At 52.6% G+C, this 26,668-nt stretch overlaps 14 protein-coding genes across 14 annotated transcripts; 7 read left to right on the forward strand and 7 right to left on the reverse strand.

Moving 5' to 3' along the window:
- Positions 1-169: 169 nt before the first annotated feature.
- On the forward strand, positions 170-1,595 carry IAQ61_007311 (uncharacterized protein; the record flags this gene model as incomplete). The annotated part of the gene is made up of 2 exons (XM_003840707.2): positions 170-302; positions 745-1,595. Coding segments are annotated over 2 exons (984 nt in total), but the record flags the coding sequence as incomplete, so codon positions are not given.
- Positions 1,596-1,798: 203 nt separating this feature from the next.
- On the reverse strand, positions 1,799-2,389 carry IAQ61_007312 (uncharacterized protein; the record flags this gene model as incomplete). Its single annotated transcript, XM_066097529.1, has 1 exon — positions 1,799-2,389. The coding sequence occupies one exon, from the start codon at positions 2,387-2,389 to the stop codon at positions 1,799-1,801; it is 591 nt and encodes a 196-aa protein (XP_065952571.1).
- A 1,985-nt stretch (positions 2,390-4,374) lies between these two features.
- Positions 4,375-4,920, forward strand: IAQ61_007313 (uncharacterized protein; the record flags this gene model as incomplete). Its single annotated transcript, XM_066097530.1, has 1 exon — positions 4,375-4,920. One exon carries the CDS (start codon positions 4,375-4,377, stop codon positions 4,918-4,920), a length of 546 nt encoding a protein of 181 aa, XP_065952572.1.
- A 363-nt stretch (positions 4,921-5,283) lies between these two features.
- Positions 5,284-5,578, forward strand: IAQ61_007314 (uncharacterized protein; the record flags this gene model as incomplete). The annotated part of the gene is made up of 2 exons (XM_066097531.1): positions 5,284-5,320; positions 5,379-5,578. The coding sequence occupies 2 exons, from the start codon at positions 5,284-5,286 to the stop codon at positions 5,576-5,578; spliced, it is 237 nt and encodes a 78-aa protein (XP_065952573.1).
- A 1,364-nt stretch (positions 5,579-6,942) lies between these two features.
- On the reverse strand, positions 6,943-7,959 carry IAQ61_007315 (uncharacterized protein; the record flags this gene model as incomplete). Its single annotated transcript, XM_066097532.1, has 3 exons — positions 6,943-7,038; positions 7,244-7,321; positions 7,648-7,959. The coding sequence occupies 3 exons, from the start codon at positions 7,957-7,959 to the stop codon at positions 6,943-6,945; spliced, it is 486 nt and encodes a 161-aa protein (XP_065952574.1).
- Positions 7,960-9,400: 1,441 nt separating this feature from the next.
- IAQ61_007316 (uncharacterized protein) lies at positions 9,401-10,623 on the forward strand. Its single transcript, XM_003840703.2, has 3 exons — positions 9,401-9,682; positions 9,765-10,071; positions 10,343-10,623. Exons 2-3 carry the CDS (start codon positions 9,778-9,780, stop codon positions 10,505-10,507), a joined length of 459 nt encoding a protein of 152 aa, XP_003840751.2. The 5' UTR covers positions 9,401-9,682; positions 9,765-9,777; the 3' UTR covers positions 10,508-10,623.
- A 363-nt stretch (positions 10,624-10,986) lies between these two features.
- On the reverse strand, positions 10,987-13,958 carry IAQ61_007317 (uncharacterized protein; the record flags this gene model as incomplete). The annotated part of the gene is made up of 2 exons (XM_003840702.1): positions 10,987-13,629; positions 13,896-13,958. The coding sequence occupies 2 exons, from the start codon at positions 13,956-13,958 to the stop codon at positions 10,987-10,989; spliced, it is 2,706 nt and encodes a 901-aa protein (XP_003840750.1).
- Positions 13,959-14,211: 253 nt separating this feature from the next.
- Positions 14,212-16,017, forward strand: IAQ61_007318 (uncharacterized protein; the record flags this gene model as incomplete). The annotated part of the gene is made up of 2 exons (XM_066097533.1): positions 14,212-14,558; positions 15,063-16,017. The coding sequence occupies 2 exons, from the start codon at positions 14,212-14,214 to the stop codon at positions 16,015-16,017; spliced, it is 1,302 nt and encodes a 433-aa protein (XP_065952575.1).
- Positions 16,018-17,190: 1,173 nt separating this feature from the next.
- Positions 17,191-18,017, reverse strand: IAQ61_007319 (uncharacterized protein; the record flags this gene model as incomplete). Its single annotated transcript, XM_003840700.2, has 3 exons — positions 17,828-18,017; positions 17,548-17,767; positions 17,191-17,475 (listed from the first exon to the last, which is right to left on the reverse strand). The coding sequence occupies exons 1-3, from the start codon at positions 17,986-17,988 to the stop codon at positions 17,191-17,193; spliced, it is 666 nt and encodes a 221-aa protein (XP_003840748.1). The 5' UTR covers positions 17,989-18,017.
- A 564-nt stretch (positions 18,018-18,581) lies between these two features.
- Positions 18,582-19,512, forward strand: IAQ61_007320 (uncharacterized protein; the record flags this gene model as incomplete). Its single annotated transcript, XM_003840699.1, has 2 exons — positions 18,582-19,350; positions 19,424-19,512. The coding sequence occupies 2 exons, from the start codon at positions 18,582-18,584 to the stop codon at positions 19,510-19,512; spliced, it is 858 nt and encodes a 285-aa protein (XP_003840747.1).
- Positions 19,513-19,907: 395 nt separating this feature from the next.
- On the reverse strand, positions 19,908-21,037 carry IAQ61_007321 (uncharacterized protein; the record flags this gene model as incomplete). Its single annotated transcript, XM_003840698.1, has 2 exons — positions 19,908-20,309; positions 20,429-21,037. 2 exons carry the CDS (start codon positions 21,035-21,037, stop codon positions 19,908-19,910), a joined length of 1,011 nt encoding a protein of 336 aa, XP_003840746.1.
- Positions 21,038-21,637: 600 nt separating this feature from the next.
- IAQ61_007322 (uncharacterized protein) lies at positions 21,638-22,678 on the forward strand (the record flags this gene model as incomplete). The annotated part of the gene is made up of 1 exon (XM_003840697.2): positions 21,638-22,678. One exon carries the CDS (start codon positions 21,638-21,640, stop codon positions 22,676-22,678), a length of 1,041 nt encoding a protein of 346 aa, XP_003840745.1.
- A 96-nt stretch (positions 22,679-22,774) lies between these two features.
- IAQ61_007323 (uncharacterized protein) lies at positions 22,775-24,896 on the reverse strand (the record flags this gene model as incomplete). The annotated part of the gene is made up of 2 exons (XM_003840696.2): positions 24,062-24,896; positions 22,775-24,009 (listed from the first exon to the last, which is right to left on the reverse strand). Exons 1-2 carry the CDS (start codon positions 24,555-24,557, stop codon positions 22,775-22,777), a joined length of 1,731 nt encoding a protein of 576 aa, XP_003840744.1. The 5' UTR covers positions 24,558-24,896.
- Positions 24,897-25,150: 254 nt separating this feature from the next.
- Positions 25,151-26,458, reverse strand: IAQ61_007324 (uncharacterized protein; the record flags this gene model as incomplete). The annotated part of the gene is made up of 1 exon (XM_003840695.2): positions 25,151-26,458. The coding sequence occupies one exon, from the start codon at positions 26,456-26,458 to the stop codon at positions 25,151-25,153; it is 1,308 nt and encodes a 435-aa protein (XP_003840743.1).
- Positions 26,459-26,668: the final 210 nt, after the last annotated feature.

The following is a 26,668-nucleotide window of genomic DNA, read 5'->3' on the forward strand; positions in this document are numbered from 1 at the left end:
ATCAATCAATCAATCAATCAAACCATGGTTGGTACTGTACTCTACACGGTAAGCCAAAAGCAATGGCATTCCGAATAGATTCGGATGAGAAGCTCAATGCTGGGCTTGCATCGTCTTCGCAATATCCATCCCCATCCTGCCGCCATGATGAAACGTCTCCTCTGGACAGGGATGGTGGCCAGACCCCAACCCTCCCATGGCCACTAGGCCCCGTTCGTGTCGACCGTCACCTGTCATGGCCAACCCCACTTGGGTCGTGCCAGCCGTCAGACTGAGATTTTGGGGGGGGGCAGAAAAGAGGGGTGGGTCGTCTCCGGGCCACTCAGGATCGGCCAATGCCCGCTGCCTTGCTCACCGCCCAAGCCCCCTGTCCGACCATCCCGCCTCGAACCAACGATCCACGCTCGATATGTCGATCTCTGGCTGATAAACTAGCGGGGCTTTGGCCAGCTCGCTTGCACGCTACGCTCCTTCCCGAACCACTCTGCACACATGGCTATCGTGGGCATCATGGACAGCATGACTGGCAATTTACTCTTATGCTCGCTTTGCTGTCCATGACAGCCAAACACGACCTGTCCGGCATGTCTCCATCCAGGCCTCATATGACTTTGTATCCTTACCTCGCCGCAGCCGCCCGCTGCCGGCGCGTCGCTTCAACATGGCCGTTGTGCTGACAGCCGCTTCATGATGCAATTTGTACGAACATGCGATACCGGGACTGCCAGTCCATTGCATGACCAGCATCGACATTACTAACATGCACCATCGACGACCTTCTCTCACTCGGGATTCAAGGATTCCGCAAACCAGCCTGCTCAGTCACCTATCTGGCCGACGAGCGCGGCGCCGATACCCGAAATTCTTCGGCCACCCAGTGGCATGGCCCTGCAGCTTACCATCAGAAATTAGAATGCCATGTTCGCAGCCAGTGGGAGTACGAGTCATTGCCTCTTGCACGCCCATCAAACTCGAACAGGACAGAGTACTCTGTACACATGCAAGTAAGAGAGGATACCAACTGCAGCGACTGTGCTCAACAAGCGTCATGGCCAAAGTCTCAGTGCAATCTGACGATGGCATCGGGAAATTGGGGATCAGCGAAATGCAAAAGTTCGAATCTGCGTCCCCACTCGCATAGCAATTTTACCCCTCGGTTCCACAACCACCACTCGCTGCTGAGTCCTGCCGCCCGCGGTGCCAACATGACGATACATGATGTCAGCAACACCAGAATGCGCACAAAAAGAACCCTCTCGTCTCACGCATACGATGCCTCTAAAAGGAAAATCCACGTACCACACACGCGGCTACGGCTGCTTTGTCAGCCCAGGCTCTCACCGCTATCTGACTCTGCGATCATCGAGAATGGGTTGGAAGACAGGTTCCGCATGCCATCGCCTTCCCGAGCGATCATGAGCACGATTGAGGGCGGGGCTCGTGGTCACGATGGGAAGCAAGGGAAGAAACAGCCGTGGCAGCCGCACAGTCCGTGCTCCCCCAGAGGGACCAGGGGGTGGCCAAGAAACCACACACAGCCTGGGAATCCCCAAAGCAGCAATCCATCGACAGAGCAAAGACCAAAGGCCCGATGAGACAATTAACTTTGTTCGCACCTCTATGCTAGCAAAGAAGAAAATATCACCATTCAACCACACCGCTTCACCGTCAGCAACACTTTTCCCCACGGCATCGCATCGCATGACGTGCGTCTCTCCCTCTCATTCTCTTTTTGCCCCTCCCCCCAGAATCTCCCCCCAAGACAAAACAACCCAAACAAATCCCCACGATCGCAATCTCAATCCCCACCCCTCAACAACCCCCCAAAACGGGCCTTATCCCACACCAGTCCTATACCCAGCCCGCCCATGCACTCGCACCTTTTCCGCACAAGAATAGGCCCGGTTAGAAAATATAAACCCCACCCCGTGCATGCGTACTGTACATTTGTTCTTGTTCCGCTTTGGCTTGATTCCACTCTTCTTGATTGCAATCTTGTGCACCCCCTGCCTTTTGGATTCACGGGCATGTGTTTGTTGGCTTGTAGGCTGGGAATTGGGTGTTGTGCTGTTTTGCTTGCTGTGTGGACGGTTTTTAGAGTGTGGGGGGTGGGATGTGGTGATGTGGTGATGTGGTGATGTGGTGATGTGGTGATGTGGTGATGTGGTGATGTGGTGATGTGGTGATGTGGTGATGTGGTGATGTGGTGATGTAGTGATGTGGTGATGTGCAGTGGTGGGGTTGCGTTGTGGTGTTGTGCGTGGCCAAGCTTTTTGGGTAGGACTTGTGCTGGTGCTGGAATCTTCGTGTTTGGGATACGTGGGCAGGCGTGGTAGGTAGGTAGGGTTAAGGAGGATGCTGCGTGGTAGGGGGATGGTATGTCACTCATGTGTTGTCCTGGATTCTTTGTGGGGGGTTTTTTTTTTGCAGAGATTAGAGAAGGGGAGGGGGGATAGAAGATGCGAGATGGAAAGCGGAAGAGCAGGAGGATTTGGAAAAGAGATGGATAGCGGATAAACAATTGAGAAAATTGGATTCGGAGAAAATGGAGAAAATAGAGAAAAAAAAAAAAAAAAAAAAAGCAGAAGATAGAAAATACAAAATAAACACATTTTGCACAAAACGTTTGCAACGAAAAATGCAAGCTAGGAAAAGTTAAACTGTAAACTTTGGAAGGAAAAAATTTAGATTTCCTGATTTGTTGTCATCTCCATTGGAAGATTAACTTGCATAGCCCCAGCCCTGGTGAACCCAGCGAGCCCAGTGGACTTGGACTTGGATTTAGACTTGGACTTGACGGCGAGATCACGCTCCTAAAAGCAGTAAATTTCCGTCTTCCATCTTGCACCATGCGTCTTCAAGTCTGCAGGGTTTTCCTAACAATGTGGTAGGTATAGTAGGTATTGCAGATTTATCACGCTTTCTTCTCGTGTGCTTTTCGTGTCCTTCTTGGAGACCTAGACTACACAAACTATTCACTTACCCACTTACCCATCTACCCATCCGCCATACCAGCCTCGAAACCATATAAGCCTAGGAGATGTGGTGTGGTAGTTGTACTGTAGTAGCTAGTATTCTATTACCTAGTACTCTAATAACTATCAGCCTAGTAATTTTCTTTCGTGTGATGGAGGTGGAGAGGTGGGTGTTTGCCGTATGGATTGTATCCTATCCTATCCTATCTCCTATCCTATCTATCCTATCCTATCTACACACACATACACACATATCTTACTAACAGCCAATCCCTAGACCTTTTAGATCCCCTAACGAACTAAATACCTACCGTATTTATATTTCATACACAGCACATTCGTATACTACATTTATTAATAGGTGTATGGATACCATCTCGCTCACCTAGTACAGCACTATTGATATACTACTCCTACTCTAGTCTAGTCTAGTCCCACCCAGTCTAGTACAGTACCGCAGCGTCCATATCCTAGATTCTCTACCCACCACTAGAAACAGCAATACCGCAATCCGGTAACCCGATTCCTACACTAGGTAACATGCTGTATGGATGAATTCAACCCTCTAATATACTACTACGCCGTAGTACCGTACTTGTAATGTACCTACCATCGCCACCCCCCCAGACGTAGATTGCACAGGCATACGGTACTGTACTGTACCTATCACTATCCTGTCCTGGCCTGGTGTCTATGCTGCGGTGTAGTGCTAATACTTGCTTGCGGTGTTGGGTATACGAGGGTTACACGGCGTTTAGGCTGGGGTGTTTGTGGAGGGGGTTGGAGGGGGGATTGGGGGATTGGGGGATTGGGGTGATGGACTGGACTGGACCGGGCTTGGCTGGGGGGGAATGGATGGTTAGGTGGGTGTGGGTGCACGACTTGGGTGTGGCGAGGAGGAGTTTGGTATGTGTGTGGGTGGCGGGATGGGAGGGTTGTTGGGTAAAAGGTTATTAGGAGTGGGAAGGAGAAACGGTGTAGCGGCTTCTAGATAAGATTACCAGTACTACACCAGACAACTGCTGTTGTGGCTGATTGTGCCTGTAACAGTACCATGTATACTCTACTACAATACATACGCTACCCTCCCAACAACACTCCCCCTCCACCCATCCCAACACTGCAAACTTCCGCTCTTGACCCAACAACCTCGTCCCCACTTTTCCCCCGCCAAGCATGCCGTGCAGCGCTGAAGCGAGTCGCTCGAGGCGAAGATGCAGATTGTGTAGCCTCGCCTCGTCTCGCCCGTGCGTGCGTGCGCGCGTGCGTTGCGACAAGTGAAGATTGGGAAATTGGGAATTCGAGATTTAAAATAGGATGGATGCGAGCGCGTGGGGCGGAGATGGGGTGGGGTGGTGTGATTTGTAGGTAGGATTGGAGGCTGGGGATGCAATTTGCCATGTTGAGGTGGGAGTTTGTGCTGTTGTGTTGGGAGGGTTTGTGTGTTGTTGTATTGTGCGGTATGGTATGGTATGGTATGGTATGGTATGGTATGGTATACGGTGTACTACACGGAATGAGGTACCGTCTTGAAGATGACGCCATCCAAGCCCGTCCTGAAGAACCATCAAACTCAGCTCAACACTTCCCCTCCCCCTCCCCCACCATCACCATCACCATCACCATCACCATCCATCCAACCAACCTAACAAAACCACCCATCAAACCACCCCTCCCCTCCCAAAACCCCTCAATGCACCTCACTCTCCTCCCAACCGCCAAAACCCCCACCGTCAACCTCCCAACACGCCATGCACGATTCGTCAGCTTCCGAGCGGCAAATCCTCAACAACAAAAAATTCATCTTCCCCTCCCCCCCCTCAATCCAAACTACCCAACGCCACACCGCAGCTCGAAACAGCAGCTCGCCCTTGTTCTCCCACACCCCTTCTTTTTCGAGTCTATACCCTGGTCTATCGTTGAACCGGCCTACTTGACTCGGTAATGGTAAGCTTGCTGCTTGCTGCTTGCATACAGGGTCTGCTTGGTCTGCTTGGTCTGCATCTATCTGCCACCATAGTAGGCAGCTATGCCACCCCATCCTCGCCCAACAACGCCCTCGAGCAACGGTGCTGGGGAAATCGTGCACAGCTAGACGCCAAAAGAGCTTCTTCTGCGGACCGCTGATTACACACGGGCATCGGAATGGTAGTGTACGTACTGTGCGCACCCATTCGCCCTCGCTAGCTGCGTCAGCGCGTCAGTGGCAGTACCTGCTACCGTACTTGAAAGAGGCGGGGAGATCTGGTGGAGGCAGGATCTTGCGCCTACGTGCACGGCCACTACTTGGCGACTATTATACACGGGCATGCCGGAGACTACAGTAGCAACTGAGCGAGTACTAGGTAAGTAGCTCGCTGGCTCAGGCCCGTTGAACTTGATCTGGTTCTAGTATCTACTTAGGACGTCTTGAGATCCCATCACATCCCCTAACCCTCGTGCACACCGTGGCCAACGCTGATCCCCACGCCCCCGCCAAACTCACCCCGTTGTTTTCCCTGCATATCCTAGATGACGACGGCCATGGCGATCAGGGTCCATTTGCCCGCCCGTCTTGTCGTGGCTTGGAAACTACTACTATATTGGTATCCCTTTTTTTTTGAGCGTTGAGAAGGGGGTGTGGCAAGGGTTGGTAAACGGGTTGTTTGAGAGATGAGAGGTGGGGATTACTTGCTTTGTTACGTTTGGGTTTTGGTGTTTTGGGGGGCTGGGGATTGTTGGATTGGAGGTGTGTGTGAGGGATTGGAGTTGGAGGGGGGGCGGTGTGGTGTAGTGATTGTATTTTCTCCTTAGTTTTTTAGTTTACTTTACTGTTGCTGTCTATTACACTCCACTTCCTCCTCCTATCCATCTATCCATATCCTTGCTCCTATAGTATGCAGTACTTCCTCCCCCTCCCATTCACCCCGCTCTCCACGCAGCAACACATACTAGCACTTGTTGAGAGTGGGCCTCTATCCCGCATTCCCCCCCTCTAGAATTGCACGCCTTGTGGTTGTAGCAATAGGTGGCTGTGGAGATGGGCTTAGCTATCGAGACGGTAGTAGTATTTACAGTGGGATTTGGCAATGGCGTATATGGCGTTTGACTCCCCGGGTTTAAGCGTCTGAAAGGGAGGAAGGAGGGTAAGAGGATTCGAAAGGTTTACAACGCGGTTTGCGAGATGGGATTTGCACGGGCAAAGTCTAAGGCCGGGGGTGAGAGTGTTACTGTGTGGGATACTAAGCCATGCCTCATCTTATCAGTGGATATTATTCCAGTAAACATTACTCCAGTACCCATCGCACCTCCACCGCTAAACCTAAATATCCACGTGTAGCACACCGCCCCCATGTTCTCTACTAACCACACAACTCTGTCCTAGACGCTATGCTGATCGCGGGGGTTGGAGGAATGGGAGGGGAGGATCGTTGGTGTGGAGTATAGTGTAGTGTGGTGTGGTGTGGTGTGGTGAAAGCGAATCCCAAGGTCTTGCGTAAAGGGAGGGGTTGGATTACTGGGTCTGAAGATGGATGTGGAGTTGGGGATGGACATACGTGTATGTGGACATGTACATGTGCATGTAAAGTTGCTATCCAGCACGACTATGACCTAACCTAACCCCCTTTTATTTACACAGGGTGTAGCCCGACTCCCACACACTACTTGTGCTTAGGGTGGGATTGTAGTGTTGTTGGAATTAGACTTGGAATCGAAAGATTAGTTTATCCGTGATGATCCCACGGTTTATTTTGATGCGGACACTTGAATATCCCCACATATAGCACATACTTGTAACCCCGGGTTAGAAACGCCATATATCCCCGCTCGAATTGAACTCTCACACATGTATAGACTCCGTGTTTTCTTCGTCTGACAAGACCATAACAAACCCTTTCACGGCTTCCCTATCCCATCTCCACACTCACAGCCACACATATAATACACACTACCACACACCCCCGTCCCAGCCCCCTCACCCGTTTATTCATCCTGTAATAACAGCAACCCTAGGCCCGACCCCAACCACGCCCTCACACGGATGCGGACCCGGCCGCGGTGTGGGTTTGTAGAGCGCGGTGCACTGTGTGCGTGTTAGTGTTCGAATCTGTGGGATGGCATGGTAAGGGAGTGCAACTCCATCACGCGTATACCAAACTACACCATGCCATACCAAACCAAACCACACCAAGCCGGAAACCCCAAATAACATCCAAACCCAAGAACCAAACCAACAGCGCAAACCCAAACTCAAAGAAAAAAAGGGGGAAGAAGAGACGACAACATACGTTTCGCGTGGGCGTGGGACAGCCGCCTACAGCCTCCATGTAGCAGCCGTAGCTGAAGTTTTCTTCAAAGTTGCAGCTCTGGGGGGTGTGGGGTTAGGTGGGTGTTGTGTATTGATACTTTTTGGGGGAAGAAAGGGAAGGGGGTCTGTATGCGGACTTGTTTAACCTGGGACTGGGACTGGGACTGGGACTGAGAGTTTTCCATCTCGCTGGGGAAGGAGCAGTATGGGACGCGGATGTTGACTTGGCCCTCGTCTTGCTCGCTCTTCCCACATATTGCTGTTTCCATCTGATTTCGGTTCGCTCCCTTGGATTCCCCCCCCCCCCCTTTCTCACATCCACATCCACATCCACATCCTGCCCCCCAATCCCACCGGCCCCCCCAAAAAAACATCAAAACATACCTGCAACGCATCCGTAGCCCAACACGGATACCGCGCCGTCGCCAGCGCACAACTACACTGCTTCGAGAAAACGGGAATAGGCTCCAAGTGCGGGTTCTTGGAGCGTGTGGGCCTCGGCGGCTTGGTGATGGTGTTGTTCAGGGAGTGTGATTGTGGGCCTGTGGGTATGGGTAGGGGCGTGGGCGTGGTGGGGAGGCTGGGAATGTTTGTGATGAGGGTGGGGAGGATGGTGGGGATGGCTTGGGGGTAGGGGATTGCGGTGGTGATGGTGAAGGGTAGGAGGAGGGCGGTTAGGGGGAGGGAGATGTGCATTTTGGGGGATATCGGGTTGTTGGCGTGCGTGTGGATGTGTTGGTGTTCAGATTCTGCAAAGGGTGTATCATCTCACGTATCGTTTGGGTCTGTAGTTATTCTTTTGAGATGATTGGGAGTACTTCCTATTGTTAGTTGATACTATCAAAATTATCCACAATCCATGGCACAGGTACTTTAACCTCGTCAGGATTTAACCACGCTGTACTGTGAATCCTGTGCCAAGGTCGAGGTATAATTTACCATTCCATGATTCGGGCAAGCTTGATTGATGTTGACTAGCGACATGGCATTTGTATAGGAAGAGGCTATTCTTGTAGACCAAGACACGCACAGGAGAACTCCCATAGCGAGATTCAAAGGAGTGCTACTATGCGGCGATTGCTGGTGCTAGCATTGGGCTGTCTGATTGGCTTGCTGGAGCATCCGTAATCTGTGGTCATATAGGCTAACACGCGTACTCATTTTGGCTAAAGTGTCCTGCGTCACGATACTAGTCAACATCGAACTCAACACCATGATAACCATTTCCACAGAGAGTGGTGTGTAAGCGCGAGCGATTCCATGACACAGAAACCTGGTGGTGATTGGTAAAGTGACATCATCCGCTGTAACGAGTGCTTCCACTGTCCTCGCCGTATACGCCTCACAAACCTCGGTGTCCCTCTTGCAGCACACCAAGCCTACACAACGGTAACCCATGCGGCTCGTCCTCCAACAACCCTGTGGCGCAACACATCCATCTCAATGAAGAAGGCGCCGACGGTCTGGCTTGAAAACGGACCGTTTGGAACCCCATACAGGCTGCCTGCCATGGAGGGGTTTGCATGCATCCATCCTGTATATGCCATGAATCCATGTCCTCAACATGTGATGGTATGTAGTCTTGCTAATCAGGGTCCTGGATAGTCTCGGCCGCATCGCATCAGCAAAGAGGGGTCCGACCATAGCGTGTGCGATTGCAGTGGTGCCGAGATATCAACCGTGCGTGCCGGTCCGTGAGGTGTTGTGATATGCGCCATCGTCGTCAGCAATTAGGTGGAGACGGTCTTGGTCGCAAAAAGATTGGGGATCAACGGGGCCAGAGGCCATTCTTGCACCGTTCAAGGTAGTCAAAGCGAGACCGGGCGTGCATGGTGGAGGTGTGCAAATTTGCAGAGAGAGTCTGGGACTATGGCGCGCGGCGGGCTTGGGTTATCGCCCGGGGTCCGGGAACGGATGGAGAGGACATGCGAGGGAACTTGGAGATACTTGGAAGATTTTGGTGGGCTAGAAACACGAATTCCCCCCCCCCCCCTCTCGTCTTACCACGCAGGCATACGCAAGAGGCTATCTAGGCGCGGGCTAGCTTGCAATATGATAGATTACCATTTTTTTTGTTGAGATCAAGCCATGAGTTTGTCAACGAGATCGAGGTGCTGGTAAGCGCCATGGTGTAATGTTTGACAGAGGACTTGCATTCAACTATGATCCAAAAAATCAATCAAAAAAGCCTGCAAAGACTGTAACCGCGAATGAAGAGAACAACTTGGGACAATGACTCGAGATAACAAGAGCAACAAAGCATTGTGTCCATGGATGTTGATAATCCCCGCACGTGATCAGGCGCTAGAAGCTCGGACCTATGACGAAAGCACGCCGCGAACAGTTCAGAGCACCTCAGACGTCAATCCATAGACATAACGGTATCAGGCCAAAAAAAGCACATCACCAATTGCATTTCGTAAGCCGAATTCCAACCCCAACACAACAACCACCATGCCTCCCCTTACCAACACAAATCCCAAACACTTACCCCAGACCAGCCCAGTCCCCACTATGGCACCCTCAAGGGCAGCAGCCCTCGTCCGCATAACCTCCGCACTCGCACAACCCCCTGTCCACACGGCATTCCGCATGCTTCTATCCACATGTACGAGGCAAACACCACGCTTGCATGGCGTTTCGGCGCCAATTCCAAGACCGGCGCGGCACCTATGTTTGCCTACGATGTGCACACGAGCATATTCACAGCCGGCGGGCGCGGCACTCGAACCACCGGATTACCTGAATGAAGCGGAGTTGCAAGTTTTCAACAAGATCAAGGCCAAGTTGGAGCCAGTGAGGTTGGAGGTACGATGTACGATTTTCTTGCTTCATTTCTGGGCTGGACGGTTTTCGGACTTGAGCGGCAGCATGCGTGAGATATGGGAATGATGTTGATTGATCGCTACGGGGGGTACATGTGCGTCGTTGAGTGGCTTGCGGGGTCGGCATATAAGGCATCCGCAGTGCGGGGGTGAAATATGGAGTAGACGGCAATCTGTTGGCTACTTTATGCAAAAGTGAAAGATGCAAGGATTACTGAGCAGTGTATGGTCGATTGCTAACTGCGCGGTTATAGGTCCAAGATATAAGCGGTGGCTGTGGCTCAATGTATGCCCTTGATATCGAGTCGCCCAAGTTCAAAGGGCTGTCGGTTATCAAGCAGCACAAGATGGTGAATGAGGTGTTGAAGGACGAGATCAGTGGTTGGCATGGCGTGCAGTTACGCACAAAGGCTTGCTGAGTCAGACTGGAGCAAATGAAACGACTCTTTGGACTTGATACTGTATAATGTGTATGATGTGTATAGATATGAGATGACATACTGTGTACTATGTATCAGCGATTCAAATGATTTCCTTGAGATGAGGAGTGTGATATCATTCCACTCTCTTTCCACGACCTTTTCAATCTCATACAACCTCAAGATCCGCTGCAGTATAATGGACTTGATACTTGCCTCACAAATCAAGCATCTTTCCAATACTAACAGTATCTAGAAGTAAGGGACTGCACACAACCACTTTCCCATTTAGCTCTATGCAGGAAAATGCCAGACAAGCGCAATGTCTTGGAGATATTTTGATCGAAATCTAATCAATTAGGTAGTTTTCTGGGCGTTCAAGCGATTGTATATCAAGTACTCCACAAACACGTCAAAAAAGCATCATCATCGTAGAACATGAAAAATAAACATCAAATTCAAACACAATCAATCACCAGCTATACAGACGTAACATAAGCAGCCGGAAAAAGCCCCTTGGCACCCCCATACACGCCCCAAAACCAATCGCCATTAACATCCGCCGCCTCGCGAATCTCCGCACCCCTCGGAAACGCCAACTCATCCTCATCTCCAACATCAGGCCAATAACCCCATCGGGCCAACAGTCTCAGGCCAAAGCCGCCATCGGGTGGATACCGCTGGACGCGAGACTCTTGCTCCTCCTCCTTGAGCGCATGGCCGCCCACGAGATCGCGAACGACGATGCGGCGCTGACCGCCGTCGCGGTCTTCAAAGCCGACAATGACCATGCGGTGACTGCGGAGACACTTGCGCCAGCCGTGGATGCCGTCTTCCTTGGGGATGCGGCCCGAGACGACGAGTTTGTGGTAGCAGTTTGTGCAGATGTCGTAGTCGCCAGCGTTGCATTTGAGGCAGTGGTAGCGAGTGTTGGAGGGCGGGATCGGGTGTCGACAGACGTTGCAAAGAGTTGTAAAGGTGAGGGGGCGGAAGATGGAGTTTGCGATTTTGAAGTAGCCGGGGCCGCGCAGCAAGGAGGCCGACTTTGGTGTCAGGGGTGGTGTTGTGGGTGTGGTGTCGCGGTCTGGTGGAGCGAGTCCGGTGTCTTGACGGGGCGTAGATGGTGCAGATGGCATGCTGTCGCTGATGGATGGGGCTTTTTCTCTGAGCTTGCGAGCAACGGGGACGAGAGGGTGTGTGCAATGCCGTCCCTGGTTGACACAGTCGTTGCAAAAACCCCAATCGCCATCATTGCAATAGTCGCATTTCCAGTAGCATGCATTGGCAAAGGCCTTGCAAGTGTCGCAAAAGACGCCGCTTTCCAAGCGTTCCTGTGGATCGTCTTCGCTTCTGAGTACATGTGGCGGGATAGGCGATTCTGTGAGTGGTGTGGTTGGTCGGCGATACCGGTTTCCAACGAGTACATGCGGCTGCTCGTGGTCTGGTGGGTAGCCATTTTCGGGTGCTTGCTGCTCGTATCTTCGCCATGCTGTCCAACCAAAGCCAAACCAGTGCTTGCAACCCTTTCCTTGACGATAACAACGGATGCATATGTTGAACGTGCCATCATCGCACCGTGCACAATTGTAGTGGAGCTCATACTCGATATGATCTTTGTCACAACGCTTGCAGGACAAGTGTGGCTCCGGATACAGGGTCGATGTGCTGGCAGTCGGGTACGACGTGGAGCGGGGAAACGCAGGAGGTGAAGCCAAAGGAGGCGTTCCACTGTTAGGAGATCGTACCGGTCCAGCTCTTGTAGGATCGGTCGTGCGACGTGATGATGGTGGTTGAAAAGGAGTCACAGCCGGCGTGGACACAGAAAGTGGCAATGATGGTACACCTAAGACACTCATGGAACTGGTTGGACTATCGCTAGTAGGCGTGCCAAGTCCTGATGCTCGGGGGGAGTTGGGATCAGGCGATGTGCTATTTTCATTGCCATTGCGGAATTGCTGTCGGGGATCACCTCTGCTGCTTTGTTGATGATCAGACTGACGTCTGGGCATGGGTACAGCATCTGATGTTGTTGGCCTATCAGGCTCAGTGCCACTCTGTGCAGCGGAGGAGATGGACAAAGTAGAGGGGCGCTCTGCCCTCCGAGCCGATCTTGAACTTCCTTGACTAGAAGACCTTGGGCGGAGTGTTCTGCCACCTCGGTTTGCGGCGTTGATGAGCGCAGGTCTAGAGATAGGAGGTCCAGGAGCATGCTGGGGCGTTGACGTCCCACTCTCCGAGCGCCCATGAGTCCGTCTTCGAGTGCCATCTTCATCACGTAGGAGAGGGCTTCGCAGGGGTGGTGTCAACGCAGCCGAGGGGGAACTGATCAGACCGTCTCGTGCGAGTCGGTCACGTCTCTCCCGCCGTTCGCGCTGACGCTCTGCATATCTTTCTGCCTGCCGTCGGCGTACAGCATCTGCGATTCTCTCGGTAATCTCTTCTTCTTCTGCAGCGCCAATCTGGTTGAGATCCATACCCTCCGACATGAGCTCTTCTAACACTTGGTGCACAAGGTCTTCATCAATGTCAATGGAGTCGAGTTCTGATGCGCTCAGCAGAGAGCGAAGACTAGATTGGTGTTCGATAGAACGTGGTGGTGTGTTTGCTCGTGTTGGTGATGTTTCCTGTGTATTGCGACTTGTAGACCGCCTTTCATCTCGACTCCTTCGAGAGTCACGGCTTGTATCTCGACTCCTCTCCCTACGCCTACGCTCTCGCGGCGGCTCCAGACTAGTACTGGCCGCACCTGATATCCCAGCTTCCCTCAGACTCAGCTGCTGGACCTCTTCCAGCATTCTCTGGTCCTGCTCATCGCGCTCGTCCCTCCGTCGAAGCTTGGGCAGCACATTGTCACCCGGCTTAAACTTATCCCGATCGGCCTTCTTCTCTGTATCCGTCTTGCCCCGACCTGGGTTTGCTTTGAGAAATATATCCAGTAGTGTAGTCACGGTCGCATTGGGCTGTGTGGTGCGCACCGAGGCACGACATGAAGGGCACGTGTATGGGTGGATTGACGTCGCCGTCGAGGCTTGAAAGGCAAACCACTCCTTCAAGCAGGCGCCGCAGAAGCTGTGTAGACAGTCGAGAAGCGTGAGCGGTTGGTAGAGAAGGTCGGTACAGATCTGCGCATTCCTTAGTTAGCAGCAGTACCCCGTTATGTTACTCAGCAGGCCGCAAAAGGGACGACACTTCACCACCACAACCTCCCCCTTCCCGTCTCTCTCTCTCTCTCTCTCTCTCTCTCTCTCTCTTTGCGCATGCAGGTTCGACGACATCTGCGCAACTTCATCATCACAACTCCACATGGCACGCGATTGCGCCCTCCCCCGCAATCCAAACCCCACCTTTGCAACACCATGGAGGTTAGTTGAACCTCGTCTTGACTTACCGAGCACGTCAGTTCCTTCTCGAGATCTCCCTGAACTCCGCCGGCACGCTCACCCTCGGCCATGGTTTGCAATATAGACTGCCACGGCAAGATCCGCTATGGTGGTTAGGTCGCAGGTTCGAAGTCGCAGCCTCACTAGCTGATCTCTTGCGGTCAGGCTTCAGCGACTCGACACTTGGCGAGGCCAGGACGTTTGAGAGGCGCCGTCATACATAGCATGCCAGCGCATCCAAACTCTTGCAGCCGATGCAGGCAGATGAAGTCGTACTGAGGTAGAGGTAAACTGCATCCATCATCTGGCGTCTGCAAGGAGCACATGTCGGGACGTCACGCGACTTCGTGCCATGCATGTGCGATTAGCGTTGGCAGGTCCACCAAGCTGAAAAAGACGCGAACGCGACCTCACCATCCAGGGCCTTTCAAGGAATGGCAACACCCCATCGTAGTAGACACTGGGATTATCAAGCTTATGACATGCAGTAACATCTTCACATCCGTCTTGGCTTGGTCTCAAGCTCCTCAAGCCTGCAGCACATCATGTTTAGCCCATCGTTTCGTCCAAGGTTCCACGACAGGGAATCGCCTCATGATCAGCAACCGAAACATGTTCCATCAAGGCGGATCTGGACGATCCGATCAGGCGACCAAGTCCTCGGGCCTCAGGTTTCGAAACCTTAGGCAAACATGCATTCACTCATCGGACAGGTTCATGGGAGATGATCACTTTCCAACGAGCTCTTGTGGCTCCTGTCTGAATTAGGTGCTTAACTGGGCTAAAATAGGCTTATATTCTCGCAGCATCATCTACAAATTTATATCATCATTTTCCATTCGCCTTCAAATCTTCCATACATTTCACATTACTCAGATCCAATACCTATGCTGAGATGGACCGTGGCCAGCACTGAGCCCATTACTCATCTCTTTCGACCATGATCAGTTCACATGGCGTGCAGATTAAGCATCATCAGCTTGTCCTTGCTGCGACTGGCCATTAATTGCGCCGGTAGAGCCAGTCAGAGAGGTTCCCTGGTTTTGAGAGTTGTCCTGATTCTGAGATGCACCTGCTATCCGGCTATTAGTTTCGATCTAGGGGTGAGTGGATGTACGTACTAGTCTGACCCTGGGAGTTTGTGCCCTGAAGGTTACCTTGACCATTTCCTTGAGCCGTACCCTGATTGCTGTCCTGGCTGTTCCCTTGAGCTGTTCCCTGGGTAGTACCCTGAGCTGTACCCTGACCAGTGCCTTGAATCGTATCTTGGCCACTACCTTGAGCAGTACCTTGAGTTGTATCTTGGTCAGTACCCTGAACAGTACCTTGGGCGGCAGTGCTTTGAGCATTACCCCCGTTTGTACCTTGAGTGGTACCTTGGTTTCCATCTTGCGCAGTGCCTTGGTTCGTGCCTTGAGCATTTCCTCCATTGATACCCTGAGCATTACCTCCATTTGTACCCTGAGTCCCCTGATTCTGCGTCTGCTGTCCACCCTGTTGGCCAGCCACACCCCCAGCACCAGCGTTCCCCTGGTCCGCCCCATTCTGCACAAGACCATTTCCATTCCCGGCAGCAAGATCCTGAGCGGCAGCAAAAGCGGCAGCAGGACTACCAGCAGGCTGGCCAGGCTGCGTAGCACCCGTACCTATGCAACACCGTCAGAAACTCAACCCCTACAAACAAAAACCTCAGAAATCACAACAGATAGAATCGAAAAACTCACCCTGAACACCACCGGCCACACCCGTCTGGTCGCAAGCCGTCGGCCGAATAGCCTGGGAGTTGCTACCGGTCGACGCCATGTAGGCATCAATATTCGGCAGCACATTGACACACCGATTCTGATTAATCAAGTCGATATTCTGGCTCGCCGCCAACCCCTTCACACTCATCTCCTGCAGCTTATCCACCACATCCTGAAAACTCCCACCAGTAGCCAACGTGCTATTCGCAGCAATCACATCGGCCTGGCCACCATTTGCAGCATCGATGATGGCCTTGTGCGTCAACTCGTCCACTTCGGCGTTGAAGGCTACTGTCGCAGCCTGCTTGAATGCAACGTTGTTCTGGATGCTGGGCCCGGTGTTGAGGAAGTTAGAGACCATGGATGTGTCTGCTTGCCAGTTTGACACTGCTGTTGCGAGATCTCCTGCCGTAGGTGTCTGTCCGTTTTGTGGGCCCCCAGTCTGTGGCGCGTTGCTGGTGGTTCCGGTGTTCTGACCGTTTTGCAAATTGGCTTGCCCGTTTTGAATATTGCCATTGCCATTGCCATTGCCGTTGTCGTTACCGTTGCTGTTTTGCACGTCTCCAGCTTGTCCGTTTTGCTGGCCCGTCTGCTGCCCTGCATTCGCGCCCACCTGGGCGAACGGCGCAGCGTACACCGCAGACGTAAGAAGCGAGGCGATGAGGATATACTTCATGATGACTGTATGAGTGTATAATAAATCTGTGAATATAGGTAAAGATTTCAATCGGCTCAACCGACGTTCAAATAAAACAATACAATACGATTACTCTTGCTTCCGTCAGGGCAAGAAAGTAAAACAACAAGTAAAAAGAATAAGTAAGAGAAGATAATGCCCTGAAGGAAAAGAAGCCAATTTTGCTAGATGAAGCGAATAGAATGGGAACCTGTCCGATACAGAATCTCTTCTATCCATCTACCTCCACAACTTTATAGATTCATAACCACGACACATCCTTCCCAATCACCCTCCATATCTGACCCAACGCATAAACCCCATCGCATACTTGCAACACCCATCCACCCCCCTTCTCCCTTGCCAAGACGTACAGATCCAAACGCAGACACCAGCCAGGGCGCCGGATTTGGGACTTTGGATGCTTCGCATTGTTCATCTAGACCATCTTACCAAACTCACAGCCGTCTTTAAACCCCCAGCACTGCGAAATGTAGGAACAGAGTTTTGAACAGCGAAATCCGCATTACAGTCTTCTGTTTTGCGTGGGTGGTTTGAAAAGGCAAAACTTGTATTTTGAGTGGTGGGCGACTTGGCGCGAGGGACTTGTGTCAGGGTTTGGTATGGGGTTTGTTTGGTGTTTTGTGCGAGGGGTTAGCGGTTTGGATGGGTGGTTTAGTTGTATGTATGTGGGTTGTGGTTTGTGGTTTGACGGGAAGAGATGAAACACGCGGGGATGACGATGTGTTTGACTACATCGGAGGGATTGCTGCATATGGAGGCGGTGTTTGTGTTGGGGGATATTTTGGTTCTGGTGAATGGAGATTTGCATGCATGGTATCATTTTTGTCAAGACAAGTTTCCCAGTGCCCTGCCTTTCTTCTACGGTAGCACCGGTTCCCCCTTGATTTGTGTAGACTGCATGGCTGTCTCTACTTTCCTAATGAACCTCGCTGGATTCCCCGCCACAACTGTGAATTCGGGTACACTCTTCGTCACTACACTGCCTGCACCCACCACGCTGCCTCTGCCAATCGTAACGCCAGGAAGAATACATACGTTTCCGCCGATCCAGCAGTCCTCGCCGACGTGAATTTCCTTGCCGAGTTCGGGCCCGGCGGTGCCATTGCGGAGAGCGGGGTCGAGCGGGTGCGTGGCGGAGTAGAACTATGAGGTTCAGTGGGGTTGAACTTGACGTTTTTCCCTCTACATTCGAGGGTGGCTTAGGTAAAATCATACAGAAACATTGGGTCCCACGAGGGTGCGGGACCCAATGGTGGTCAAGCACGTGTCTAGGAAGACGGAGTTGAAGTTGATGAAGACGTTTGCGCCGAGACGAACATTGTAGCCGTAGTCCATGGCGAGAGGTGGCTCAATCCAGGGGTCGTTTTCGAATTGCTGGTCGTCTTCTTCGGGGGTGGCGGCGGGGGTTGGGAGAGGAGTTTTGTCTTGTACGATGCTGAGTAGGAAGATGAGAACAGTGATGATGTTTTGGTTTCTTCAGAGTAATACAACGCACTCTCGAAACAGTTCAGTTAGTTGTCGCCGCGGCACGTCGCCGGCGTTGTTGTAACGAGCGCAGGCATGTTTGCAGCGGGCTCGCTCAGCGACTAGTTCGGGTGTGAAGGCGTGGTAGAGTTCACCGCGGGCCATGCGCTGCTTGTTATCTGATAGTTCCATTGCGGGGTGTTGAGGAGTGTTGAAGCGTGCTGTGGATGAGGACACAGCGAATTAACCAGGCAGGTTGGTGGTGTCTCACGATGTCCCCGCCAACAACTAGGTACCGTCCGGACTCGCCATGAATGGTTGGGAAAGCGACGCATGGTTGTGGTAGTCACTATATGGTGTCGGCAAATAATGTGATCAACAACATGATATGCATGACCAGATATAACTGATAGTTCAAGGACGGACTGCTCATCGTCCCTTCACGCCCTTGTCACAATGTCTATGAAGACGAAACTCGGAGTCGATGCACAGGCCAAAAGTTCAGGGTCTCCACGCTAGATGCAACTCGGCCTAGCGTGATGAGGTCATCAGCCAACCCCGGCTATCCCGAGACCGAAGCCTGACGCGTCAACCGAGGACAATACCAACGACAGGACAACCCTCGACGCCTCTTGGTATTGTTGCGAGGCACGCATCTCTGCAAACAATCTCTGCACGCTTGCACGGCTCATAGGCCTTTCTTTATTCCTGCAATTGCTATGTCTTGAGCCCGCTTGCGCGTGGGCATCTCACCTTGTACATACTCTTCCCCCACACAGGACATCATGGCTTCCAACGGTTCCACCACCTCAGCGCACATCAATGTCTCACATCCTGTAAACAGAGCAGCAGAGCGCAGTAGCTGGACACCTGAAATGGATGCGAAGCTACGGGCTGAGAAGCCCGACACCATGTCCCAGAAGAGCAGTAAAGCCATTGGCGAGGAATTCTTCCCTCATGGAAAACGCTCACTATCAGGCATTGCCATGCGTGCATTCTGTCTTGGTGCTGCCTTCGTCCTTGGCCTCGGGCTGACGATTCTACTCGCATATCATGGCAGCCGTCTATGGCGCCCCTTCCTCTTCCTCTCCACCCTCTCCGTCTTCCACTTCCTCGAGTTCTACACCACGGCCGCCTACAACACCCCCGTCACCAACGTCGCCTCGTTCCTCCTCATCAATGGCGATCAGTACCAGCAAGCCAATTCCATGGCATTCCTCGAGACATTCATCACCTCCTACTTCTTCTCCAATTGGCAGGCTCGTTTCCATTCTCCACTCGTCATCGCGCTGGGCATCGTGATGATCGCCATCGGACAATTCGTCAGGAGCATAGCCATGGCACAAGCCGGCACCAACTTCAACCACATTGTGCAGTCTCGTAAGAATGCCGGCCATGAGCTCGTCACCCATGGCGTGTACGCCTACTTCCGCCATCCCTCCTATTTTGGCTTCTTTTGGTGGGGCATCGGCACGCAGGTCATGCTGGGCAATGTTTTTTGCTTCTGCGCCTATATTGGCATTCTGTGGTTCTTCTTCATGCGTCGCATTAAACGTGAGTTCACTACTCCACTCCCCTCCTACTTTTGAGATCATTTCTTCTCTCGAGGCACTAACAATTCGAGTAGACGAAGAAGAACACTTGGTCGAGTTTTTTGGCGATGAGTACACGGAGTACAAGGCGCGTACACGGACCTGGATACCTTTTATCAGATAGCTTCTTGGCTTGCTGTGCAGGAAAGTCCTTTTGAATATCCTGGAAAAAGTGTCTCTTGAGAGCTACCAAAGAGCCATGTAAAGCGAAATTACGAACTTCTTCAACCCGTCTTCTTTTTGAGGCTAATGAACCGCTGCAAATTTATGACGCTATTGACGGCCCAGTGAAGATTTTTGGTGCGCCTCTCGTTGCTATATCCAACTTCAGAGCGAGTCCTCGATCCCTTGTTTGCATTATAGCTCTTATGCACTATGCCCCTGGAACCTGGACAGAGCTCTCATGTGGAATTCCCCAACAGTCTCCAACTCCAACTATACCCCTCCTATCAAAAAAAGCTGCACCAAAACACCCACATCACACTCCCACTCAATCATCAACCACCCTCCTACACCCCGTCACTCCTTCTCCCCGCCATGCCAATGCTTCCTAACCCACCCCTCAATCCTGCCCACCACCTCCCCCGGCTTCTCATACGTAACCCAATGCGCCGCCTGCACCATCTGCGCCTGTTCAAGCCGCGGCAGCAGCCCCGCGCGTATACTCGGCACCATGCTTTCCGGCCTGCACACGGGGTCCTCGGTCGTGCCAATATACAGCACCGGAACGGTGATTTTGTCGACGTGCTGGGGAAGCTGCGAGTCCGAGGCGAATTGGTGGTTGAGGGTGGTGGCTTTGTACCAGTTTAGGGGACCGGTCATGCCGGCGGTGGTGAATTGGGAGAGGAAGGTGGATTCTAGGGTGGGGGAGTGGGCGTAGGGGCGGAGGGGGGAGGGGGGAGTGGTGGTGTTGGTGAGGTACTGAGGGGGTGGTTAGCTTGGGTGATGGGGTTATTTTTTGGTGTGTGGAGTGGAGGGATGGAGGACGGGGTGGGAGGTTGGGTTTGGAGAAATAGGAAGTGGGAAATGGAGTCGAGTACCTCTCGTAAAGCACCGGGTGTGCAAAATAGATGCTTCATGGTGTCGGCCTGACCATGCATGGCGTGGTACATACGCTCTAGATTCTTCTCTATGACCTCGACGCCATCCTCGGCTGTGAAAAGCTGCCAGTAGGCAAAGAACTGATAGCCAAAGATCTGCTGCGTCAACTGATTCATCTTCTCCAGATCAAACTGCTGGCGAGTCGGCGGCGTATACGGGACGTTTAGGTTGACGAGTCCGACCACGCGGTCCGGGTAGTAGTGTGCTAATCGACAGGCGGCCGCGGATCCCCAGTCGTGGCCAATGGAAATCACCTTGTCGTGCTGCTCGGCGTTGAGGAGGTCAACTATGTCGGTTGTCATGCCGTCCCATCTGTAGGCTGCAGGGTCGGTGGGCTTGTCAGTGCCGTCGTAGCCAAGCATGTCGGGAATGAGTATGGGGTGGTTAAGAGAGCGCAGAGGGCCGGCGACGTCTGCCCACATGGCGGCATGGTCGGGCCAGCCGTGTTGGAAGACGAGGGCTGGGAGGGACTTGTCGCCTGCCGAGGTGTAGTAGGTGTATGTGTAGCCTCTAGAGGTTTTGAGCGTCTTCTTGGTGAAGGCGTCCATGGTGGTCGGTATCGTCTGGTATTGCAAGGAACTGCAATGGAAAGGAGACGAGAAGTAGAAATGCTGCGTGGTATAGGTATGGTAGAGAAGAGACAAGAGAAGTAGGGTATACTTATAACAGACAGAGAATCTGGCACATGGCCGGACCCGGTAACGTCACCGAACCCATATAAACTTGAGAGGTAGAGCTCCGCTCCGCTCATGCAGGGTCCACAGTGCCACTACATACAATATGGCACAAAACACGGCTTCGGGAGCTTGCCAAACAAGGAGTCTCCGCCATGGAAAGGGAACAGTCTCGGATCTCTGATTGTTTCTTTCCGATGTGATGGAGAACGGGTATGACGAGAACCATGCCGTCTTGCTGTAGACACAGGACTCGTGTCTTTCCTCTGTCTCGGTCCAGGTAGGCATCGGCCATGACGTTGTTCATTCAACGAAATCCGTAGGATAGACTGGCAGAAGCTAGCAGACATCCAAATCTGGAGTGGAGGATCCAGAGCCCTATCCCACACAGTTCCGGGTGACTGAGTATTTGGAGATCGGATGTTTCATGCAAGGGCGGACCTCGATGTCATGGTTCCGTAGAAAACTTTTGGGATGTCAAGTTACCTCGGCAGAGCCAACGTCGATTACCGGCACCGGTCGTTAGCGAATGGCGTCACTGCGCGTCTGAACCTCCGGAATTCCATCACGACGCACAGCGGCCAAGTAGAACAGCAGCAACATCACAGCAACATGGCAGTAACGCGAAGATCGACGCGTCAAACTGCACTCACTGTGCCAAAGTATAATGTTGAGAGCTCTCCGTCAGCTGAAGACAAGAATACAAGACGCAACATCAAAAAGACGACGCGTCGTAAACGCGTTCGCGATGAGAAAGATGACAATGATGAAGGAAGAGAGCAACAGGAACAAGAAAAAACTGTAGATGAAAGTCCACCACCAGCAAAGAAAGCTGCTACATCCAAGACCAAAGCCAAAGCATCCAAGCCTACCACACCCTCAACCATCACCAACACAACCACCACAAAGCACAAAGCCAGTCCACCACCAGCCCCATCCACAGAATCCAACCGCAACCCAGACGGCACCCAAGAAGTCTTCTGGCTGCTCAAAGCCGAGCCCTTGCCCCGCTACGAAAACGGCGTCGACGTCTCCTTCTCCATCGACTCCCTCGCCGCCTGCACAGCCCCTGAACCCTGGTCCGGCGTCCGCAACCCACAAGCCCGCAACAACATGCAGGCCATGCGCGTCGGCGACCTAGGCTTCTTCTACCACAGCAACGCCAAGCCCAGCGGCGTTGCGGGCATCCTGCGAGTCGTCGAGGAGGCCAAGGTCGACGAGACGGCGTTTGATCCCAAGGATCCGTATTATGATGCTAAGAGTAAGAGGGAGGAGCCCAAATGGTGGTGTGTTGGGGTCGAGTTTGTCAAGAAGTTTGACAATGTGGTGAGCTTGGAGGTTTTGAAGAGGGAGGCGGCCAAGGGAGGTGTGCTCAAGGATATGCAGGTTGTGCATAATTCCAGGCTGAGTGTTTGTCGTGTCAGGAGGGAGGAGTGGGAGTTTGTTCTAGGGCTTGCAGAGGGGATGGGGAAGGAGGAGGAGAAGACGGAAGAGCAGAAAGAAGAGCAAAGATGAGATGTTTCACATGATCATCTCTCATGTTGAAATGGATCTGATCATGCTACCTACTGAGATACCTGCATGTGGACAGCAAAAGGCCACTGAACAGACTTAATACTGGAGGCCCTCAATAATCGCGCGACTATTCAGGAATCCACATCGCTCCTCCAGCCTTTGTGTCCGCACCACCTCCGTCGAGTTTACCCCTGTCAATGCAAAGAAACCTTCACTCGGCCCTCCAATTGTCATCACGTACGGGCCGCCCGGGCATGAAAAGGCACCGTCCCAGCCTTGAATAGTGGTGGACGGATGCTCAGGGCTACTGGGGGCAACCGCATGACCTTTGCTTGCATAGGTGCTCCAGGATCGACTGGCTCGAACAGCAAGATCACGGTCCGCCTGGGCCGCATGCAGAGGATAGCCCGACACGTCATACGCCCGAAAGCTGTCAAACATATATGCAAATTCAGAGGTGTGTACTACGCCGTAGCCGGACACATTCGTCTCGTGTTCCAAAAGCGGTTCCAGGATTGTTTGGTTGAAGTTGAAGAAGAAGACTGGGCCGTGGTATTTCTCCTCGACTGCTTCTCCGAGGTGAAGAGATGGGCAGACCATGAGAATGTCCCGAAAGATACGAGCGGATCGGTGGAATTCTGCGGTCAGGTTTACGCTAGCCTTGAACTCATCCACGGGGTACATGTTTAGTAGCTGGGCCACTGAAGCTTCGGGCATTGCTGGTAGATATGCGCGGATGAATTCGTTCGTATCATTGGCCGTTATGATCGAGGTGTTGGTGTAGTAGTTCATGTCGTCTTGCTGCCAGCCGGACATGAAGGTTGCGTTTCCAAAACGACCCTCGGCAATCAGCTTACTCGGCCCTGCGGGAAGAAAGTCACCATCGACAATCGGCAACCAGACGTCCCCAATGTTATGAGCAATGCCACTCTGATAAGTTATGATTGAGGCATTGAGCAACATGGCCGTGTCCATCTTACGAAGACAGGAGATGGTCTCTGGTTCGTCGAGGGATGTGGCATTGCATCCAATGTAATCGACCACCGCCTTCATAGCATCTCGAGCAAACGATCCAGTGATACCAGGCTCAAGTGACTGCGACTGGGCAATGCCTCGCTGAAAGGGCAACGGCTTCGTGCCTCCGTAGGCAAGGATATGCATACCAATGGCGAGCCCACCGGATGATTGGCCGAAGATGGTGATGTTCTCCGAGTCACCTCCAAAGGCCTCAATGTTGTCGCGTACCCACTCAATGGCTGCGCGCTGGTCACGGAGACCAGCGTTCTCACTGCCCTCGCTTTTTAGAGTGCCCGAGTTGGCAAATCCAAAGACTGTGGTTTTCGTCAGTCAAGATGTCTCATGCAACTGCAGTTCTTCACTTACATCCAAGACGATAGTTCATTGCCACATGGATAACCGGATCACCATTCTCCACGGACTGTCGAATCAATCCATCAGGTGCCGTAGTCGGCTCCGTATTCGAAGCCCACCAAAAGCTACCTCCATGGATCCAAACCATAACAGGTAGCTTCTTGGCTGCATCCATATCCTTCGGCCTCGCTACGTTCAGGTTCAAGCAGTCCTCGGAGATGTCTGTGATGTTGCCAAGCCCAAGAGGTGGAAACAACACGCCAAGTGGCTGCGGGCATGCATGGCCAGGCTTTGTTGCGTTGAATGTGGCTCCGGGAGGAAAGACATGTGGACGAGGAGGTTTGAACCTGTTCTCGCCGCTGGTGTCTTGTGCGTATGGAATGCCCAGGAATATCTCGACTCCGTTACGCTCAATACCTTGGTACTTGACGCCGTTCGCATTAACTTCAGGTATGGCAGTTGTGGCGACAGCAATAGCTCCGAGGAGGGCGAAGACAAGGAGTTTCATTCTGATATCCTAGCCGTTATGCCACTCGTGATGAGAGGAGTAGAAGTCAAACTACAAGATAGTGAGCTGTTCATAAAAGAGGGCCATTTATATACCGAGTCTATCCAGAAGGGTGAGAGTATGGGTGAAAGTACATGCAGTACGGACTGCGTTTGCTCTCACATACATTTACTCGAATAGGCAGGTGTGCACCACGCCTAAGCCGCCAAGCGGCAAGTCGACCCTCCTGCTGCGACTAAACGTAAGGCCAGCGTGTATTGTGGCAAGATTCTCATTTTTCTCGACAGCCTCCAGGGATCCAAGGGACTCAACAATGTGGGTGAGTTGAGTGGGAAAATACTGCAAACGACGTCTCATATGACGTTTGGATGCTGGACGCTAGAGAACAGGAGCAGACTACGCGAAGGCTAGGTAAGGTCCAAAGCCGGTCCTCACTAACATGCGGATCGTTGGAATTGCCGAGGCTGGTGGGAGATGACGTTGGGTAATATCATTTACTTGACTTGGTACAGATGAATGTCATGGTGTGCTGTAGAGGGATCAGTCTTCCGAGTCCATACATGGGCCACCCTGGCCGTGCTTGAACGTGCCCATTACAATCTGGCCTTCTCCTCTCGCAACTCTCTTGCGACTTCGGGAAACCTCTCATAGCAGTCCTGCTCCGCATCGAAGTTCAGCAGCCATGCTTCTCGAGCCAGGTGGATGCTCTCCGGATTCTTCGCAATCTCTTCCCAGTTGGCCTTGTGCCATCTTTCTCGCGTCTTGACGCCCATGGCTTGCGCCCGATGGACTCTCTCATATCGTATCTTCTCATACGCTCTTACTGCCAATGGGATATCCTTCTTGCCAGCGAGCTCCAGACACGCTGCGAGAACCACGCCGTCCTCGATGGACTGACTGGCTCCTTGGATCGAGGTTGGTAAGAACGGATGCGCAGCATCACCAACGAGAGCGATACGCTGCTTTGGTGAGATAAAGGTCGGCAGCGGATCGCGAAAGACGAGCTTGAAGTCGATCAACCGCGCATCCTTGGGCGTGGACCTGACAATCTCCTGGACAATGGGCGCCCAACCTTCCACATACTTGAGACAATCTTCCACTCTTCCAGGGAACTGCCAACTCTCCTCGATATTCCCATCATCCACATGCGTAAACACCCAATTGAACTCCTTGCCATCCTTGAGCGAGCTCACCAAAAAGTGCATATCCGGCCCGATGAAGCCCAAATGCGAATCCTGCTCGACAAGATGCTTCAACAGCGGATTCTCCCTAATCACATCCCCCGGAAACCACGATCGATACACCGCATACCCCGAACTCTTCGGCTTGTCATCGAACCCCAACACAATCTTCCTCCCCTTACTCCTCACCCCCTCCGCAGCAACAACAACATCCCCCACCATCTTCACCCCCCCATCCAAAACCACCCCCGCCCTTGGCCCCCCATCCTCCTCCTCACCCTCCTCAAAATACCCACTCACCCTCTTCCCCCATCTAATCTCCACCCCCCTCTCCACAGCATACCGATAGATAATCTCATACAACTCCCCCCTATGCCCATTAATCCTCGGCCCCCACCCCCTTTCCCCGCTAAAATCCTGCCTCGTCACAAACGTCCCCTTCCAATCATACAAATCCAACCATGTCGTCTTGCGCGCCACCGCCCGCATCGCCTCCAGCACGCCCGTCCACCGCGCAAAGTGTCGCGCCCCGTTTGGGTCGAACGAGATGATGTCTCCGTACCGCGTTACCTCGGACACGTTGGCTGCTTTTTCTAGGATCACAACCGTGTGGCCCTTGCGCTCGCATTCTATGGCTAGGGCGAGGCCTGCGAAGCCCGCACCTACGATTATGATGCTGATGGAGGTTGGGGAGGGGTGCGGGGTGCGTGGTGGTGTCATGATGTGGGTGTAGGTGTGGGTGTAAGTGTGGGTTTGCCTGTGGGTTTGCCTGTGGGTTTGCCTGTGGGTTTGCCTGTGGGTTTGCCTGTGGACTTTAGGCTTTAGGATTGGGACTGGAGAGTACGGGACTTGTGCGGCTATGGCAATGATGCCACTGCGTTAGGGGTTTTAATCATTTATGTAAAGGGAGTATAGATAGAGACGGATCTA

Source organism: Plenodomus lingam (assembly GCF_022343315.1).
Source record: "Plenodomus lingam strain CAN1 chromosome Unknown contig_27, whole genome shotgun sequence".
In the NCBI taxonomy this organism is placed as follows: Eukaryota; Fungi; Ascomycota; class Dothideomycetes; order Pleosporales; family Leptosphaeriaceae; genus Plenodomus; species Plenodomus lingam.

What these genes read in the sequence shown, in the direction of transcription:
- IAQ61_007316 (XM_003840703.2), top strand. Translation starts at nt 9,778, where the DNA reads ATGGCACCCTCAAGGGCAGCAGCCCTCGTCCGCATAACCTCCGCACTC. An exon ending in TGGAGCCAGTGAGGTTGGAG is followed by an intron (nt 10,072 to 10,342) that starts GTACGATGTACG and finishes GCGCGGTTATAG; the next exon opens with GTCCAAGATATAAGCGGTGG.